Here is a 17,144-nt window from a genome sequence, read left to right as displayed (position 1 = left end):
ACTTGTATAGGGCCGACCACTTTTGTAGGGAATTTAAACTGATATTTTCATTATTTTAATGCCAAATAATTCAAACATAACCCTAGGGGAATGCTATAAATAGATAGTGAAGGCTTCAGGAAATTTACACTTAAATTTTCTATTTTTCCTTCAGAGAAAAACCTGAGCCTTCTCTCTCCCTATCTTTGGCCAACCACTCCATCTTTCTCTTCCTCATTGAGATTTCGAAATCCTTAGTGTTAGAGTAGTGCCCACACACAGCAAGTGATACCTCAATCATAGTGAGGAAGATCGTGAAGAAAGACTTTCAGCAAGAAGGAGTTTCAGCATCAAAGATTCAGAGAAAGAGATCCAGGTTCAGATATTAATAATGCTCTGCAACAGAAAGGAATCAAGGGCTAGATATCTAAACGGAAGGAGTCATATTATTCCGCTACACCCAATGTAAGGTTTACTAAACTTTATATGTGTTTATTTCATCGTTTTAGAAAGTTCATATTTAGGGTGTTAATCAACATACTTGTGAGTAGATCTAAGATCCTGGTAAAATAATTTCCAACAGTACGGACAGTATGCATTTCATACTGTCCACACGCACATGCAGCCAGGCGTGACCGACGTCCCTCGGCGCAGGAGGCTGCATGCAACCTCATCCGCGCGCGCATGGGACGTTTTCAGACAAAACGTGTGTGTCTGACCGAGGTAGCTCGGTCGAGCAAGTTGTCTGAGCGCGTGTGGCCGAGGGTATCATCCTCATCCGCGCGCGTGAGTGGGTGGCACGACCCTGATATTTTTCCAATCTTCAAAAAATCATAACTAATTCAAATTAAATCGAAATTGAGTTCTGTAAAAAAGTAAATTGCTTAATTTTTTCCATACTATCCAACAAAAATAATTCCGGATGCAGAATTTCAATTAGTTTTCACGAAAATTCACAAACATCAATCAATCATCATATAACACACAAAACAACATGAAACCATCCAAAACACAAACAATCGTTTTAAAGTCCAAATTTCTTGCAAGCAAATCAATTACCATGGCTCTGATACCAGTTGTTGGAATTTATTTTAGCAGGATCTTAGATCTACTCACAAGTATGTTGTTTAACACCCTAAATATGAACTTTCTAAAACGATAAATAAACACATATAAAGTTAAGAAAACCTTACATTGGTTGCAGCGGAATAATGTCTCCTTCCACTCAGATCTCTAACCCTTGTATCCTTTCTGTCGCAGAGTATTATCAAGATCTGAGCTCAAATGTCCTTCTCTTTGTGTGTGATCCTTCACAGTCTTCCAATCTATGATTGAGGTACCACTTGCTCTGTGTGGGCACTACTCTATCACTAAGGTTTCGAAATTGAGAAGAGGAAAAGAGAGAGGTATAGGGTCGGCTATAGAGAGAGAAGTGGAAGGCTCAGTGTTTCTGAAAAGGCAATCTTTGATTTTCAGAGAAAAAGTTTATGTTGAAAACTTGTTATTTGACTGAGCCATCACTTTCTATTTATAGGCAACTACTAGGTTTAGGTTAGTAATTATTTGGCATTAAAATAATAAAAATATTAATTGGAAAAAGCTCACTAAGTGGCCGGCTATAGGTGTTAATGGGTCTCACTTGGATTTTGCAGTTTTCACAATTTTTATTTCTATTTTCTCAAAAACGCCAATTTTCCAATTCTAACCATTTAAATGCCAAAACTAATTATTTAATAACTAAAATAGATTATTAAATAATATTGTCATTTAATCTAATTATTAATTAGACATATAGAGTCTCTTAATTAATAAATAAACCTAGAATCTCTTTTCTTTACAATTTCACCCCTACTTAGTGAAAATTCACAAATTAGACATAGTCTAACTTTAGAATTATAATTGATTAATCACAAATCAATTATTGAGTCTTACAAGCAGTATAGTCTCAACTAGAATGGGGACCATGGATCTATATGCTGAGCTTCCAATAAGTGAACCGAATTTACTAAGTAAATCCATACTTATTAATTCCTCGTTGAATCCACTCTTAGAACTTAGAATTGCACTCTCAGACTTATATAGAGCATATTAAATGTTCCACGATATAGATATGCTATCTCATTCAACCATTGTTATAATCTTCTTATGATCAAAGATCCTCTATATAGATGATTTACATCGAGATGGGATAATTTTACCGTTTACACCCCTCAACGTATTTTGCCCCTTAAAACACTTAGCTACCTGTAAATGATGTTTAGTGATCTAAAAATTAGTCACTTAAACAAGAACTCATCCATTTACTTCTATTTAGCTAAGCTCGAAGGGAATCATCACTTGACTTCTATACACCAGTAGAAGTTATAGATTCCATATTTATGTTCAGCATTCCCACTCAATCATACTATCATGTTCCCAAAATATACGTATCACCCTGACCCAAAAGTAGGCTTAACTAATAAATCAAAGAACATGAATAGCACTCCTGAGTTGAGCCTAAGCATATCAGGATTTAGATTCTTTTAATCTTAAGATCAACTACTGATATTGACTTGGAAAGATACAACGGTAAGTTTATAATATCTTAACTAAGTTGCATTATCGGTCCAGTCCAATGTATACTCCATACATTCGAAACTAGTATACTTTACTAATGTCCTGGAAAGAACATAACACTTACTCCAAGTGTAAGTACACATCATCGCTGATTATCACATTAGTGTAAATCCAAAATACTGATGAAACAGGGACATAGTCTTTTGATTCATATGATCACAATCACATTCCACTATGTTGACGATACTGTAATTGTGAATAAACATATGATCTGGATTTAACTGATTTTGTGTGTAAATGTAATAAACATATTAAACCATTAGCATGGAAAATTCATGCAAACATAAATCACTTCAAATTTCTTATATTGATAACTAATCAGATTGTAAAGGGTTTTATTTAGGGCACAAAACCCAACATACAAGCAGTATGGTCTCAACTAGTATGGGGACCATGTGCCTATATAACCGAGCTTCCAATAAGCTGATCTAGAATTTACCAAGTAAATCTACTAACTTATTAATTCCTCATTGCATCCACTCATAGAACTCGGAATTGCACTCTCAGTTACATAGAACGCTCTATATGTTCCACGATATAGATACGCTATTAATTATCCATTGTTATAATCCCAATAATCAATGATCCTCTATAGATGATCTACATTGCACATGGATAAAATTACCGTTACACCCTTTCAATGTATTTTATCTTTAAAACACTTGACCACCTATAAATGATATTTTAATGAAATAATATAATCACTAAAATTAGATCTCAATCATTTATCTCTATTCAGCCAAGCTTGAATGAAATCATCGTTTCACTTCTAAATACCTATAGAAGCTATAGATTCCATATCTATGTTTAGCGCCCCCACTCAATTGTACTATCGTGTTCCCAAAATGTACGTATCACCCTGACTAAAAAGTAGGCTTAACTAACAAATCAAAGAACACAAATAACACTCTTGAGATCAAACCTAATCATGTCAAGATTAAGATCATTTGATCTAGGATCAACTAGATGATATTGAATTGAATAGATATTACGGTAAATTTATCATATCTAATCAAAGTTCAATATCGGTCCCTTCCAATGTATACTCTATACATCCGATACTGGTAAATTTTGCCAATGTCCTGGAAATGACATAACACTTATCCAAGGTGTGAGTATATCTATCGCTGATTATCATGCCAGTCTGAATCTAGTGAACTGACAAATTAGAGAATTAAACTTTTGAACATATAATCATGATTATATTCCACTGTGCTGACAACACTATAATCATGAACAAATACATATGTTCTGGACCTAATAGAATTTATAATCATGAAATAAATCATGTGAACCATGCAACATAAAATGATTTCTAAATCTGATTATATTGAAATGGGTTTTATTTAGGGCACAAAACCCAACTAACTCCCACTTGCACTAATATAAAAAAAAAGTGCATTTCAAATAATCTCAACATCTTGATATCCAGATCAAGTGTAGTATGTAGTATTCTCTCTGTAATAGGATCTGAAAGGTTGTATTCAATACAACCTTTTCTCCACCATTACATTTCCTTAATTACAAAATCCTTGATATTGTGAAATTCCTCTCTATATGTCTACTCTTTTAGGGATATTGGATTCTTTACTTTTGGCAACTACTTTTGCGTTAATCAGGAAGTAACACAAGTAGTCAATAAATGTTGGAACAATGCATAAAATGTTTAGAACTTTTCTTAGATTGAATAAGTATTTTTCCTGCAGCTTTAACATTCAGTCTCTCTGGTAGACTTAGAGATTTCAGATAGGTTTTTACACTTCTCCAAAATCACTACTCCACCCCAGAGTAATCACGATCTCATTAGAAGACTTTTTAGCACTAAGGAAAGTCTAGTAATTTGATTTGGTGTAGTCTAAGAGTATTAAATACACCCTTATCGACTAACATATAGTTCCTCTTCTTAATCTTAAGATTCACTTTATTGTCTTCCAATGTTCATTTCTTGAATTAATCTGATACCTACTTATTACTCCCACTCAACAGCAGGTGTCTGGTCTAATGCATAGGAAGGCATATTTGAGAGCTCTCACTATTGATCCTAAGGAATTATTTCATGGCTTTATCTTTTCTGGAATAGTTGAGACTTTTCCTTAGATAAATGAAATCTATGTCTAGAAGTCGAGAAGCTTCTATAGATTGCCATTAGAGTAATTAATTAACCAAGTATAGCACAAGCCATAGGTTTAGATAAACTCAAACCTATAATACTAGGAACAGGAAGTTTTGTTAAGTACATTGAATAGACCTAATAACGGAAATTTCCTTTCTTGTCCTTGTAATAGAAAACTTTTGGTTGTTCCATATGAATGGTTTTATAGTTCTCTTGGCTTTTCTTCTTAGTTTCTTATTCTGACAATCCATTACTTGTTTAAACTAACAATGGATTTTTAATCACAAGTGTCTTCCAAGTCATTACAGGGTGAGTTCTTTGAAACCCTCCCACTACGACAAGGTACCGTGAATTTTGTCTAAGAATACTAAATGGTATTGTCCTCTATCACTCTTGGAGGCTCATCTGAAATATCCATCTCAACCAACACCCTTGCAAATTTCACCATACATCTCTCTTTGGTAATTTTATCAGTCATTATGGGTTTCCCTATCGTACTCACTATTGCACTAAGACATTTGTTGCCCCAGTAATGCAAACCAAGGTCATGTAATCGGATCCATAAAGGAACCAATTTCACCAAGCTTAGAGCAGTTATATCAGTTGACCAAGGGCAAATTATGATTTTTTTTTTTTTTAATCAAATCAGAGTACACCCTCCTCCAAAACTAGGTCACGGTCACTGTGTCATTGAACTTCACAATAGTAAAGCCTCCATTCATCCTCACTATTTATTGTATACCTAGTTTACCCCATTTACGTTTTATGAAGCCCTCAAAAATAGCAAATGTGGGGTTTGCACCTAACACCATACAAACTACAACAGTACTCCATATAGTCGATTGATCCTTAACCTCTTCCAAATCTACTTGAGCAATTTTCTTCTCATTTTTCTAGATAGGTTCAGTGTAGGTTAGCTTAGGTTCAAAGAACGAGAGCTTGCCTTCTGTGAATTGCTTCCATTTTTGTTGAGAATTTGCAAGTAAATCATCCTTCTCAACTTCATTTGCACAGGTTCCCTGCTCCTCAATGTCCTCCTTATCCAATTCAGAGTTCAGAACAGTCTAAATAATATCCTCCGATTGCAAAGCCATCTCTACCAAATTAGCTTCATTCGACTCTGTAACATCCGATTGATCAACCAAATTGTCTTTGAGTGAAGGGGGATCTACTAGATTTAGTTTGATAGTAGGTTTTCGTATTACTCTCTTCTTTTTCGCAATAGAAGAAGAGAGCTAATACACACGCGAGTCTAAAATATTGATTAAAAAAATATTAAAAGTAATTTTTTTTTTTATTTTTAAAATTTTAATTCTTAATTAAAAAGTTAAAAAATAAAAATAAAAATATTATTTTTAGTTTTTTTAATTTTAAAAACAGAAAACTAATTAATATTACTAAAAACCAATTAAATTTATTTAAATAAACAATTTTCCCCTGTACTAAATTTTCAAACCGACGGACGAAACATTGGACCTAGTACGGCCCCAAAGGCAACCCCAGAAAATCAAAAGCTTCAAAGGTTGAAACTTTACCCGATCAAAACTGACCCAAAAAGGGAAAAGAAAATCTTTTACCCTATCAATTACTTGGATCTACCCATAAACTCTTTCTTTCTCACTCTCCTAGGTTAGGGTTTCTGCTTACTTTTAATAGGGCTTTCGATTTTTACACACACATATATATTTTTGTATGATAGTATACAAACTTATCTAACGAAATTGTTGAATATACGTAGATATGGCTGGGAGAGAAGATAATCGTGTATTTGTTGGTGGATTGGCCTGGGAGACCACTGAGCGCCAGCTTCAAGACGCTTTCACTCGATATGGAAAAATTCTTGAATGTGTGGTATGCCAATAATATATTATGTATGAATTTTTGAATACGTTTTCAATTTCATTCTATTTTCCCCTTAGTACTTACTTGATAATTCTATTTGAAGTTCTTTGACTCATAAAATTAAGGATTGTACTTGTTCATGGAAGGAAAAAGAAAGGACTAGCCTTTTATTATTTTTATTTTAAAACTCCAAAGGGTTTTCTTCTTCCTTTTTGGGAAAATTTCTAAACTGATTTGGGACTATTATTGTGAAGATTTTTTTTTAAATAAATTTAGTATTTGATCTCATGAATAGATTATTGTTTTTTAACCAGTTCCAAAAGTAGAGGCTTTCTTAAATTGGTGGTGCTATTATTAAGGGGGTAGAAGTAGACCTAATTGAAAAGGTTCTCCTTGTTTAATGACTTGACAATGAAACTTACAAGTGAGCATTGGAAGGGTTTTCAGTTTCATCTCATGTTATGATTAGGCTAAGGCTGTTTTTCATTTAGGTTGTGGCTGACAGAGAGACTGGTCGCCCTCGTGGGTTTGGATTCGTAACTTTTGCTGATCATCGAGCTATGGGTGATGCAATCAGTGATATGAATGGCCGGGAGTTAGATGGTCGGGTTATATCAGTGAACAAGGCAAAGCCAAAGTTGGGTGATGTTGATGCTGGTTTGGAATATGACAGGGACTATGTTCCTGGTGGGAGAAGACCAGGAGGCCGTTCTGGCTCTGGTTCTGATTGCTTCAAGTGTGGTCGTCCTGGACATTTTGCTCGTGAGTGCCCTTTGGGTGGGGATGTTGGGGGACGTTTCTCATCCCAGTTTGGTTCTGGCAGAGGTAGTGGTGGTGGTGGTGGTCGTGGAGATCGTTTCAGGACAGACCATTTTGATAATCGATTCAGCCGAGGACGTTATGGAGATAGGGATCGTTTTGATGGTAGAGAAAGCAGGTATGAAAGCCAGGATCGTTATGTCAGTGATAGGTACAGTGAAAGGTATGCACCTGCTCGTGACACCTTTGTTGACCGAGAGCTCCAAAATGAGTATGGTAGAGGCAGAGGCTACTTCAGAGATGGAGATCCAAGAACTGGTGGTGACAGGAATGGAAGTGGAGGGCCAGATCGTCATGTGCCTTATGGCAGGGGAGGCTATAGAGAAAAGGCAGGTCCTTATGATCGTCCTAGGAGGGGAGATCATCTATCATCATATGATCCATACTGAGACAATTTTGTTAGTTTTATTTGTAGAATGTGTTTATGTTTACACCAGCGTTCAGTTTCTGATCTGTGACCGTGTGATGGAGGCATTTGTAGCTAGTTGCTATGTTAACTTAGTTTTTCTTAAATATATAAGTATGGAACTTCTAATGGTGTGGAACTTGATGTCTGGAACTCATTTCGGATATATTATGGCTGATTCTTTCTTCAGTTAACTCCTATGCTAGTGGGCATGGAACCAAAAATGGATAATGTCTGAGATGCTTTCTATAAGTTTTCACAAGGCAGATATGAAAAGAAGAAAGTACATAATGTCTATTGATGGTTATTTATGTTTTGTTATAGAATCTTTGATCTTTTACAGTTGAGCCGTTTGTTAATTGGACTGCTGTTTACTCCAAGATGTTACCAAGTTTTGGTTGTGATTATTGGTGCAAAACAGCACAAGATATCTCTTTCTTTTAACTCCCTTTAGTTGCAATTCTTATTGAGTCTTACATCTGGGATTCAGCCGCTACTTTCAGTGGTAGTTTTTCCTTGGAAATTAACGATTAGGAGCAATTCCTGGGTAACAGTTACTATAGTGATCTTACAGAAGAATAGATTGCTAAGGACATTCTCATATGCCAAATTTGTTTTCACACATTGCCAAATATCTTTCTTTTTTATTACAGAGATATTTCTATGATGGTTCTGTTTCTGGTGGTTTAGTACAGTGGGAGTAACACCAGTACTTACAGCTGCAACATTTTCTATTTCTGTTATTCTGTTATGGTTTCAATTAGGTGTGATCTGAGTCATAGCTGTTTCTTCTTCCCTAAACTTCTTGTAGATATCACTCTGGTAAAACTTTCTTGTTCGAAACACCAAAATGAATGAAACAAGGGAGCCAAACAATGTCACAGCTGTGATTACTATGAAAGCCGTCCTGTAACACTTACCACCATTACAAGTCAATTCCTCTTCAGCTTTCCTCACAATGCCTAGGGCTTTCATTTGCATTAGAGCCTCTTTATCATACAAGCGACCAGCCACCCTCACATTGAGAATATAAGAGCCGAGGGGGCTCGAAAGTGCTCCAACATTGTAAAGAGTTGAGTAGTATTTGAGGCCAAAGAGTTCGGATATGATTGCAAACAACAATGATAGTTGTGCTCCATAGCAAAAGCCATTGATTACTGATGCAAAGTAAAGAGAATGTGAGACAGAGAAGGCTACGAGGAGATGACCAACACAAGAGAGAAGCATCACTATGGCAAGCAATATAGGGCGAGGGAGCTTGTACTTTGTTAAGAAAATTTCAGAAGTAAAGCCTGCCACGACTCGTCCGAGAAAATTCCATATGCTAATGAGAGATATAAATGTCGCTATGCTATGTTTAGGATACCCTAAGGAGCTTCCTATCTGACCCAAATTATCAATTAATGTCAATGCCCCTCCAGCCCCACATGTTGTGGCAATAAAGAGAATTACCATGTCGATGCTTAACGCGGCCTGGAGTATGGTATAGTCTTCACCTCTATCTGGTGCATTGAAAATGGTTTTCATCCAACTTAAGTATGTTTTAACTGAACTTGTCATAACTCGGTTTGCAACTGGATGTGGCTCGGGGGTCAGTGGATTTTCAGCAATAACTGGCAATTGTTCTGATATTGGAAAGTCTTGGGAAGTTTCTTTTAAGGCTTGCTTTTTGAGCTTCCAGGACTTTAGTTCTTCATTAATGACAACAAACAATGAGAAAAAGAGTAGAACCAAAATAACAGAAGCACTTGCAGCATACTGGGGTCTGTTGAAATGTAAGCTGTTTTGTATAATAATTATGGTCATGAGAGATCCGGCTACACCAAGTGATATATATAGGAAGTTACAAAAGACTCTCAGCTCATTTGGTTGCCTAATGGTATTCATGATTCGAATTGTTCGAAGAAAAACCAAAGAAACAACAGGCGGAAGCCAAGCAATGAACAAGACAAGAGCCTTGGAATCATTTCCATAAATGGCATGATAGACCTGTGTCAAGATGGCACCACTTAGACCAATCAATCCCTTCAAGAGGCCTATAACACTGCCTCGGTTTTCTGGGAAATTCTTCACGCAGGCAACTAATGCGGCGGTGTTAGGAAAAGACAATGAATTTGCGCCAATGCAGATGTAAAGACACATTTGCCAAACATGAGGTTTTGGCACTCTATTAGTGATGGCAGTCCATATCATGAGGTAGCCAAAGAAGTTCATGGCTGCACCAATTGACAGCACCACCCAAGGTGGTGACACCTCGTTGATTAGCCCTGCCAAGATTCCCAGATTTCCACCCAAGTCTTTGAAGAAGCTTATCAAATTCAGGGTGCTTTGGTCGTAACCCAATTTTGATTTGATGTCATTTGAGTATAAACCAAACATGTAACCAGAGCCATTGGCGCTCATGATCAAGAGTGTGCCAAACACCATGAACCATTTGCTTTCCAATACATGAATAACGAAGTTCCTTCTGTCTTGCCAATAACTGAAGCCAATTGCCATTTGGGTTTTCTTTTTGCACTTGAAAGATTTTGTAAGAGCAAGAAATCAATAATAAGTTAATAACCAAGGCCATGTTTAAGCTTAAATGTCATTTTACTTCCCCAATTTTTTAATCAGGTTTGAACTTTCTTGTCCCATCTATTTGGAGGAATCTACTTTCTTTATTCTTGGTTGGCAAGACTAACCAGTGTAGAAATTTATATTTAGATATAACAACAAAATAAATAAATAAATAAAAAATAATAAAAAAAGCAGGCCAATATGGTAGCCCTGTTTTTTTATTTGCTTTTAAGTCAGCTTGATTACGATGTAATCTGGCTTGTTTGTATTATAAATTGTCCTGTCATTAGGAGTCGGGCTCTTGTTAAAACATTTCAACACTTTGAAAAATTAACATTTCGCATTTCAAAAAAAAAAAAAATGAAAAATTATACATTTCAAAGTAAAGGAAAACATGTAATTAGGCCCATAAGAGGATTTGACACTTTTGGACTAACAAAGTGTTACTGTTTAAGTTTGAAAACTTAGCTCAACAATTGGAAAAAGCTCAAACTCATCCCTACAATGTTCTCACTTTCTTAATACTTTTCTTCTTGATGGGACCCTGGAAAATTAAGCAAGGATTTTGTTTTCAATCATTGAACAAACACTTTCGTCTAAGAGCATCTCCAATGGTAGCATTTTTTGAAGATGCTTTATATCTCCACATCATCCAAAATTTAATATTTTATTTTATTTTTCTTCCACATTATTTTTGGCACTTTTACTTTTAAAAATACTCCAATGGTATAATACCTTTAAAAATACTATAATTATGATATCACATATTATTATATATATAAGTTTTTTTTCTTTATTAAACTATTATAAATAGTGCACTTTTAATTTTTTATTGTATAAAAAAGACATAGCATCAATGCCATTGTGTGGCATTAATGCAAATTTCAAGAATAACATTCTTTTATCTCTAATAGTTTAACATCTCTATATTTTGCCACATAAGCTTTCCACCTCATAAAGTATTCTTCAAAATATTACTATTGGAGATGCTCTAATCCACTCGGCAAATTATATATCAACGAATCTTAGCAAATTGCACAAAAATTTTTAAGCACTCGAAATGAGAGAAAGCTTTTGATAACTCTACTATCTCATTGTCAATTCTAACGTTTTGTTTAGAGAATTTTCTCCTTATTATCCAAACAAGAATCATTTGGCAATAATGTGAGCCACAAAATTAATTTAGTGAACCCATCAAGATAATGGGAGTTGTTTTAGTTGATTAAGAAAACATTGTCTTTCTTATCTAAATATTTTGTAATTAAAAGTAACTACATAATTTGGTATATTATTAAATGTAATTATTAAAAATATTTCATTTAAAATATAAACTACTAAAAAAATTTATTTTATTGTGTAGTTATTAATTATTTTATCAAAAAATATATTAAGAATTTATATTTAATTATTACTTTATATCTAAACACACATAACATTACTTAATTACACATTAGCTTCTAGGAGCCTAGATTGAGACTAGTGCGGGTAGTGACTCTAGTGAACTCCATTTGATTTGATTTTTTTTTGTTTTTCTAAATACAAGTTTTTGTACTTACGTCTTTTTAAATATTTTTTTTTTTTTTTGTAATTTTTGATTCCGAAATACAAACTTTTTGGAGTAACTGAGTGGAAGAGTGACCACTTAATTTGCTTGGAAGGTTATTCAAGGCACGAAATCCACCTAAGGGCATCTTCCATGGTGTACTTTCACTGCAATGGAATGGAATGGACCACCGACTTCAACTTCATAATGATTATTTTTTTTGGTTTAAAAAAGAAATGCTTGGTCAATTTTAAAGATGATAAGCTGGATATATAAATGTAAATATTTTATTTCCATACATTTTTTCAAGGTTTGATTTATTTTATTATTATTATGGTTAGTATTTTTTTAAAATAATATTATATTTTAATTAGGAGAATTTTTAAAAATCTTTTGATTTTTTATTTACAATTTTACGACTAATTTTTTTTATTTATAAAAGTATTATTTTTAAGTTTTAAAATTATAAAACACACCTTTTCAGCAAAAAGTTAAAAAATAACTAAAAAACAACGGAAATTAATCTCATGACAACGATAAATTAGCTATAAAGAATTTATAAAATAACAAAAAACATCATCCCAACTATAACACAACTATAGATAAATTATAAAATAACAACAACAACAAAATAATTTATTATTTTATTAAAAATATATTTTTGTAAATAAAAAAGTTTAAGGCATAAAAATATATATATTTTGTCTGTGTTAAAGTATTTTTTGTATTGTCTTTTAAATTTTGGTCTATCGTGTAATTTTTTTTTTTAATTATTAGAAAAACTTGTTCTTTTTTAAATGATCATTATTTGTGATGATTGGTTATCTTAATTGTATTAGTACTTTTTTGTTTGCCAATCTTTATTGATTATTATTTTCTCACTCTTTTCTCTCAAAGGTTTTTCTATTGAATTTACTCAATAAGTTTTAATGAGTTATTTTCTTCATACAAAGAATAATCAAAAAAATATATTATACTAACATTGTAAAAACAAACAAATGTACACAACATACAAACCAATAATAAAAATAAAATACTAATAACACTAGAAAATTTAAAATACGAACTTCAATTAAGAGTAATTAATAACAAACTGTATATTAACATAAACTAGAACAATTATTTATTTAATCATATTATTATTATTAAATTAGAGAATTAAGTTGCGTTTCGCGTAGTATTGTCCAATTTTTATAATCTTTTTATGTATATTGTACTTATACTCAACGATATAATCTCATTTTGATGTGTCATTATTAGGATTGTTCATCAAACCACTCAAACTGCTTGCACTGCAAAAAAAAAAAAAAAAATACTGTTTGAAATTCTCTGCGATGCGATTGTGGTTTCAATTTTTCTTAAACCGTGCAGTGCGGTGTGGTTTACAATTTTGAATTGTTAATAACGGTTTAAACCACACCGGACCACATATTAGAAAAATACTAATTTTTATATTTATTTAGGTTCAATATGTGAAGGCCCAGCCCAAAACCCACTAATTATTGTATTGTTGAAACTTGAAACCTTTTTTCATATTTATTTTCCAGTTTTATGGTATTTTTGACAAGTGTTGCTCAAGCTTTGTTGTATTTGCAATAGTTTAATTATTTGGTGATAGTCCAAGCCGCAAAAATTGCTAAAACTGCACCGCACCGCACCATTTTTTGTGGTGTGATTTTTGCAGTGTTTTAGTTTTGCAGTGCGGGTACGGTTTGGAAAATTAAAAAAACTGCATGTGCTGGTTGGTTTGGAAAAATGGTCAAAAATCGTACCACCCGCACCGCAAACAACCATAGGTATTATTAATAAAGTAATAGTATTGAAATGAGAAACATAATTTGCTATTTTTATGATATATAGAAAGATGGTGAATTTGTGACAGATATTAAAGATAGTAAAATTAACAAAGAAATTACATGTGAGTGATAAAATAAAAAAAAATATTAATTGTTTCAAAATTTAATAAACTGGTCTTATGAATCATATCATGATGTAGTTATTTTTAAAAGGTTATAAATACTTTTTTTGTTTAATAAAAAGAAACAATTTAACTACTACTTATGAAAGATTTTATATTTTATTTTGTGGTGTTGTTGATGTCTTCTCCACAAAGGTGAAAAGAGTATGACAACTAAAAAGATGTCATCACAATATTACCTGTTTTCTAAAATTAAAAATTAAGAGATTCATATAAAAATATTAGTGATAGAATTTTCTATATAAAATGTTTAGATAAGAGTATTGATTTTAATAAATTATGTGAATGTGTAATTTATATCTTAAATTGTAATGATAAAAATAAAAATCACGATCTATATGATTAATTATTTCCATAATAAAATTTTTATTTGTCTTAATATATTACGATAATTAAAATAATAGGTACTGTATAAATTGGTTGTGTGGTTGTGCGATCACTATAAATTTATCTTGTGCCTCGCGCGATTGTTATAATCATTAAAAAATAAAATTTAATTTATAATTATATTTTTATTTCAGAAATTTATATTTTAAATAGTTGTTAATATTTTTACCAAATAAGTGAAATAATATTAAACAAAAATAGAATAATATTAAATAATATTTTTAAGTAAAATTCATGATCATTGATTATTTTTTAATTATTTTTAAATAAAAATAGAATAATTTTTTAATTCCTATTCTATCATTATTTTTTTTATTAATTTATTTAATTATTATTATTGACTATAAATAAATTGATTACATATTCTTTAAATTATATTCCATCATTATGTATATTTTATTATTGCATATAGTTTTTCTTTTAGATATGTATATCAATATCACTTAATAAAATAGAGAAAATCAAATCAAGTTGTCAATCACCTATATATTTGGACAAATCAAAGTGATTTTGAAAATACTTTATTTATATAGTTGAAAGTATATTTTTTAATCCATGTTGGATTTTTATAAAGAATATTGACGCGATTTTTTGTCAACTGATCTAAGAAGATCGTAAAATAAAAGAGGACCACGGTGAATAATCTGACTAATAAAACTGCAAAAAATTAAATAGACACCAGAGATTTATAGTAGTTTACTTCCATATCGCGATAATAAAAGGGCTACGTCTACTTCTAGTTTTATTGCTTAGATCCGACACAGCAGAGTTATGTTCTCAAGAATGTGTAGATAAAAATACAGCAAAAGATTTTCTAGGTGTAATCTTAATCGAGATTTATGAATATATGGCTAATGAGAGACTTGATATTCATAAATTTGATCTAAATTAAAGGTTGTAAAGTTCTTGGGAACAATAAACCAATCATTTGTGGAAAAAGGTGTGTATCAATGGTGTTTTAAGGACTGATCACTACTACAAAAATGGACATTTGCGACGGTCCTCAAAACACTTTTTTTCGGAGAGCATCGCTAATAAATTTAAATGACTATTTTAAACCATCAGGAAAAATTAGATATTCTCGAAAGTTTAGAACAATCGTAAGGGAAATTCGCGACGGTTTTAAGAGCATAATGCAATTTTTAATAGGGGTGTACGTGACGGTTTACAACCGTCGCTTATACTATAAGGTACGATTTAAAACCATCGCCTATAGTATAGGCGACGATTTTAAGCCGTCAAGTATACATCGAGCATAATAAAACTCCACAACAACTACTCCTTTGTCATTTCACACAATAAAAGCCTAACTCATCCCAACTACTCTCCCTCTTCGCCGAAAACTCCAAATCCCGAACCCCATACCCCATTTTCTCAACAAAAACCGCCACCCACCACTAATGAAAATTCCATTTTCTCTCTCGTTCTCGCCATTCTTCCTCTCTCTCTCTCTCTTGCTCGATCTCTCGTTCTCTCCTTCTCCCATTCGACAAAAACCACCACCCGAACCTCTCTTTCTCTCTCTTGTTCTCATCGTCTTCCTCCTTCTCTCTCTCTCTCTCTCTCTCTCTCTCTCTCTCTCTCGATATCTTGTTCTCTCCTTCTCTCGTTTGACAAAAATCACCACTACCCACCACCAGCGAGCCAACCGCCGCCCCTCTCCTTCGCCTCGGTGCTCTCTCCTTCTCACATGGTATATATTTATTTATTTATTTATTTATTTATTTATTTATTTATATATTATTTATGTAATTATTTTTATATTTTTTTTTGAATGAATTTATTTGTTTAAATATTTAGATTTTAAAGAATATATATTTATAAATAAATAGATATATTAATTTATAAATATATTTTTTTAGGTTTTATTGTATATTTGTAGAACTTTAAGTAAATATATAAATATGTCTATTTTATTTTTTAGAATTAGGTAAATAAATAATTTATTTAATTATTTGTGGAAAGAATAATTAGTTTTGTAAGTATTTTTTTTTAGGTTTAAGTAAAAAAATTTATATTATGTGATTTAGTTTGAGCTAATGTATTAATGTTAGGTGTAAAGAAAGTTTAATATATCTATATGTGGTGTAATCTATAGTTTTATATATATATATATATATATATAGATATATGGGTGCACTTTTAATGGGTACTACCCATGAATGGGTAAAATTAGAAAATTTTGAGTTTTTATACTTAATTTTTCTATCTAATTAAAAAAATCTCTCATTTTTATATCATATGCACTGAGATTGTTCCATCGGTAAAAAAAATTAATAAAAAAATTTTTTTTAGCAAGAAAAATAAGAAAAGAAAAAGTTGAGTTTGAGTTAAATATTTTTGTATGAACATATTTTTGATATAGTGTAAAAAGAGATATTTTTTGATATTTTCTTTAATTAAGTAGTTAAATTAAGCATAGAAATTCAAATTTGTGATTTCATTATTCGTTATTAGATCGAAATTTGATGGCTTGATATTTTTAAAATTAATACTTATAGTTAAATTTGTTTAGTAACCATTCATGGATAATACCCATTAAGAAGTGTTCAATATGGGTGATATATATTTTATTATATGTATGTAATGTGTTTGAAAAGTTCTATTATAATTATTTATTTTAAATTGTTAATGTTTAACTTTTTAGGAGTTAATTGATTTTTTCAGTGGTCCAACAAAGTCCTCCTCTTTTATCAGTGGTTCTCCGAGTGATCTCATTCTTGGTATATTATTGTTTAATTGGATAAGTTTATGTAATATGATATAGAATTTGTGTAAATCGATTAGTCTCAATTAAATATATCAATTAATAATTGATGCATATTTTAAATTTATTCTAGATCTACTTATTAAAAGCTCGGTTATATAGGCTCATGGTCCCCTCACTAGTTGAGATAATACT

General features: G+C 31.9%; 2 protein-coding genes across 3 annotated transcripts; one reads left to right on the top strand and one right to left on the bottom strand.

Annotated features, from left to right (window-relative positions):
• The first annotated feature begins 6,130 nt into the window (after positions 1 to 6,130).
• On the top strand, positions 6,131 to 7,964 carry LOC115709230 (glycine-rich RNA-binding protein RZ1B). Of its 2 annotated transcripts, none has more exons than XM_030637278.2 (3): positions 6,131 to 6,337; positions 6,447 to 6,559; positions 7,042 to 7,964. In XM_030637278.2, exons 2-3 carry the CDS (start codon positions 6,449 to 6,451, stop codon positions 7,756 to 7,758), a joined length of 828 nt encoding a protein of 275 aa, XP_030493138.1. In that variant the 5' UTR covers positions 6,131 to 6,337; positions 6,447 to 6,448; the 3' UTR covers positions 7,759 to 7,964. The 2 variants fall into 2 exon arrangements, with proteins under 2 accessions (XP_030493138.1, XP_030493139.1); XM_030637279.2 differs by having other exon boundaries at positions 6,140 to 6,230.
• Positions 7,041 to 10,696, bottom strand: LOC115710666 (protein NUCLEAR FUSION DEFECTIVE 4). Its single transcript, XM_030639021.2, has one exon. It carries the CDS (start codon positions 10,272 to 10,274, stop codon positions 8,532 to 8,534), a length of 1,743 nt encoding a protein of 580 aa, XP_030494881.2. The 5' UTR covers positions 10,275 to 10,696; the 3' UTR covers positions 7,041 to 8,531.
• Between the last annotated feature and the right edge of the window lie 6,448 nt (positions 10,697 to 17,144).

Source organism: Cannabis sativa, chromosome 3, assembly GCF_029168945.1.
Source record: "Cannabis sativa cultivar Pink pepper isolate KNU-18-1 chromosome 3, ASM2916894v1, whole genome shotgun sequence".
Lineage (NCBI taxonomy): Eukaryota > Viridiplantae > Streptophyta > Magnoliopsida > Rosales > Cannabaceae > Cannabis > Cannabis sativa.
The sequence above is the reverse complement of the archived record's forward strand: the minus strand, read 5'-3'. Positions and strand labels throughout refer to the sequence as shown.

What these genes read in the sequence shown, in the direction of transcription:
- LOC115709230 (XM_030637278.2), top strand. Translation starts at nt 6,449, where the DNA reads ATGGCTGGGAGAGAAGATAATCGTGTATTTGTTGGTGGATTGGCCTGG. An exon ending in GAAAAATTCTTGAATGTGTG is followed by an intron (nt 6,560 to 7,041) that starts GTATGCCAATAA and finishes TTTTTCATTTAG; the next exon opens with GTTGTGGCTGACAGAGAGAC.
- LOC115710666 (XM_030639021.2), bottom strand. Translation starts at nt 10,274, where the DNA reads ATGGCAATTGGCTTCAGTTATTGGCAAGACAGAAGGAACTTCGTTATT.